The sequence below is a fragment of the Polyodon spathula genome, chromosome 1 (genome assembly GCF_017654505.1).
Source record: "Polyodon spathula isolate WHYD16114869_AA chromosome 1, ASM1765450v1, whole genome shotgun sequence".
Lineage (NCBI taxonomy): Eukaryota > Metazoa > Chordata > Actinopteri > Acipenseriformes > Polyodontidae > Polyodon > Polyodon spathula.
Genome location: NC_054534.1, coordinates 14,880,009 through 14,880,692, shown reverse-complemented (window position 1 = coordinate 14,880,692; position 684 = coordinate 14,880,009). Strand labels below are relative to the sequence as shown.

Sequence of the window (684 nt, the reverse complement as noted above, 5' to 3'; positions counted from 1 at the left end):
ACAAAATTTGCTAAATCTGTTAGGTCATGAATAGTCTGAGTATATCATCAGCTCAGAGCAGTATTGCAACGGTGTAATTTATAAAACGTATCAACCCTCCACAGAAATTGCAGTTACATCGTCATAATTTAGAACATGCACGTTGAAATAAGATTTCACTTACTTTCTGGGGGTCCATATTGAGGAAGATTAATATGGAAGAAAAATATCTCGACACAGTTTAAAGAAGAGACAAGTTTTTTAGAAAAGGAAGACGAAGTTACCAGCCTGATACAAGTCGCGGCTCCACAGACATGCGCACTTATCAACACTCCGCCCTCACGTAAACCGAAGGGATATACGACCTCTACGTTTTATTAATAGTCATAAGCTGCAGAGTTGCACTAATGTATAGAGGGTCTGAAATAGAGGGCGCGTGCTCACAAAACATTTACTGTACTGTTAACTTTCTAAAAAGAAACTCAAACGTTAAGTCCAAAAAAATAGAGTTAAAAAAGTGTATAAGTGGAAAGTAAGGTGTATTTGTGTAATGCACATGATAGTGTCAGGTGAAGAAGAGACCTTTGAGGTTTTGAAAGCTTGTGAATAATTATTATTTAGTTAGTCCGATAAAAGGTATCACTTGTCATTCTCTTTGTCTACAGTAATTTTGCAGTTTCCCATGCTTATACTGTGATTTTACAA

At 36.3% G+C, this 684-nt stretch overlaps 1 protein-coding gene across 4 annotated transcripts in view; it reads right to left on the bottom strand.

The window, feature by feature from the left end:
- LOC121314551 (FSD1-like protein) overlaps positions 1-292 on the bottom strand; it is a 33,212-nt gene extending 32,920 nt beyond the window's left edge. For all 4 annotated transcript variants that reach the window (XR_005950116.1, XR_005950117.1, XR_005950118.1 and 1 more), the window contains exon 1: positions 164-292. Coding sequence is in view for 1 of the 4 variants with exons in the window: in XM_041247950.1 (XP_041103884.1) it covers positions 164-178 (15 nt within the window). In the remaining 3 variants the exon portion in view is untranslated. The remainder of the gene's footprint in view (positions 1-163) is intronic.
- Between the last annotated feature and the right edge of the window lie 392 nt (positions 293-684).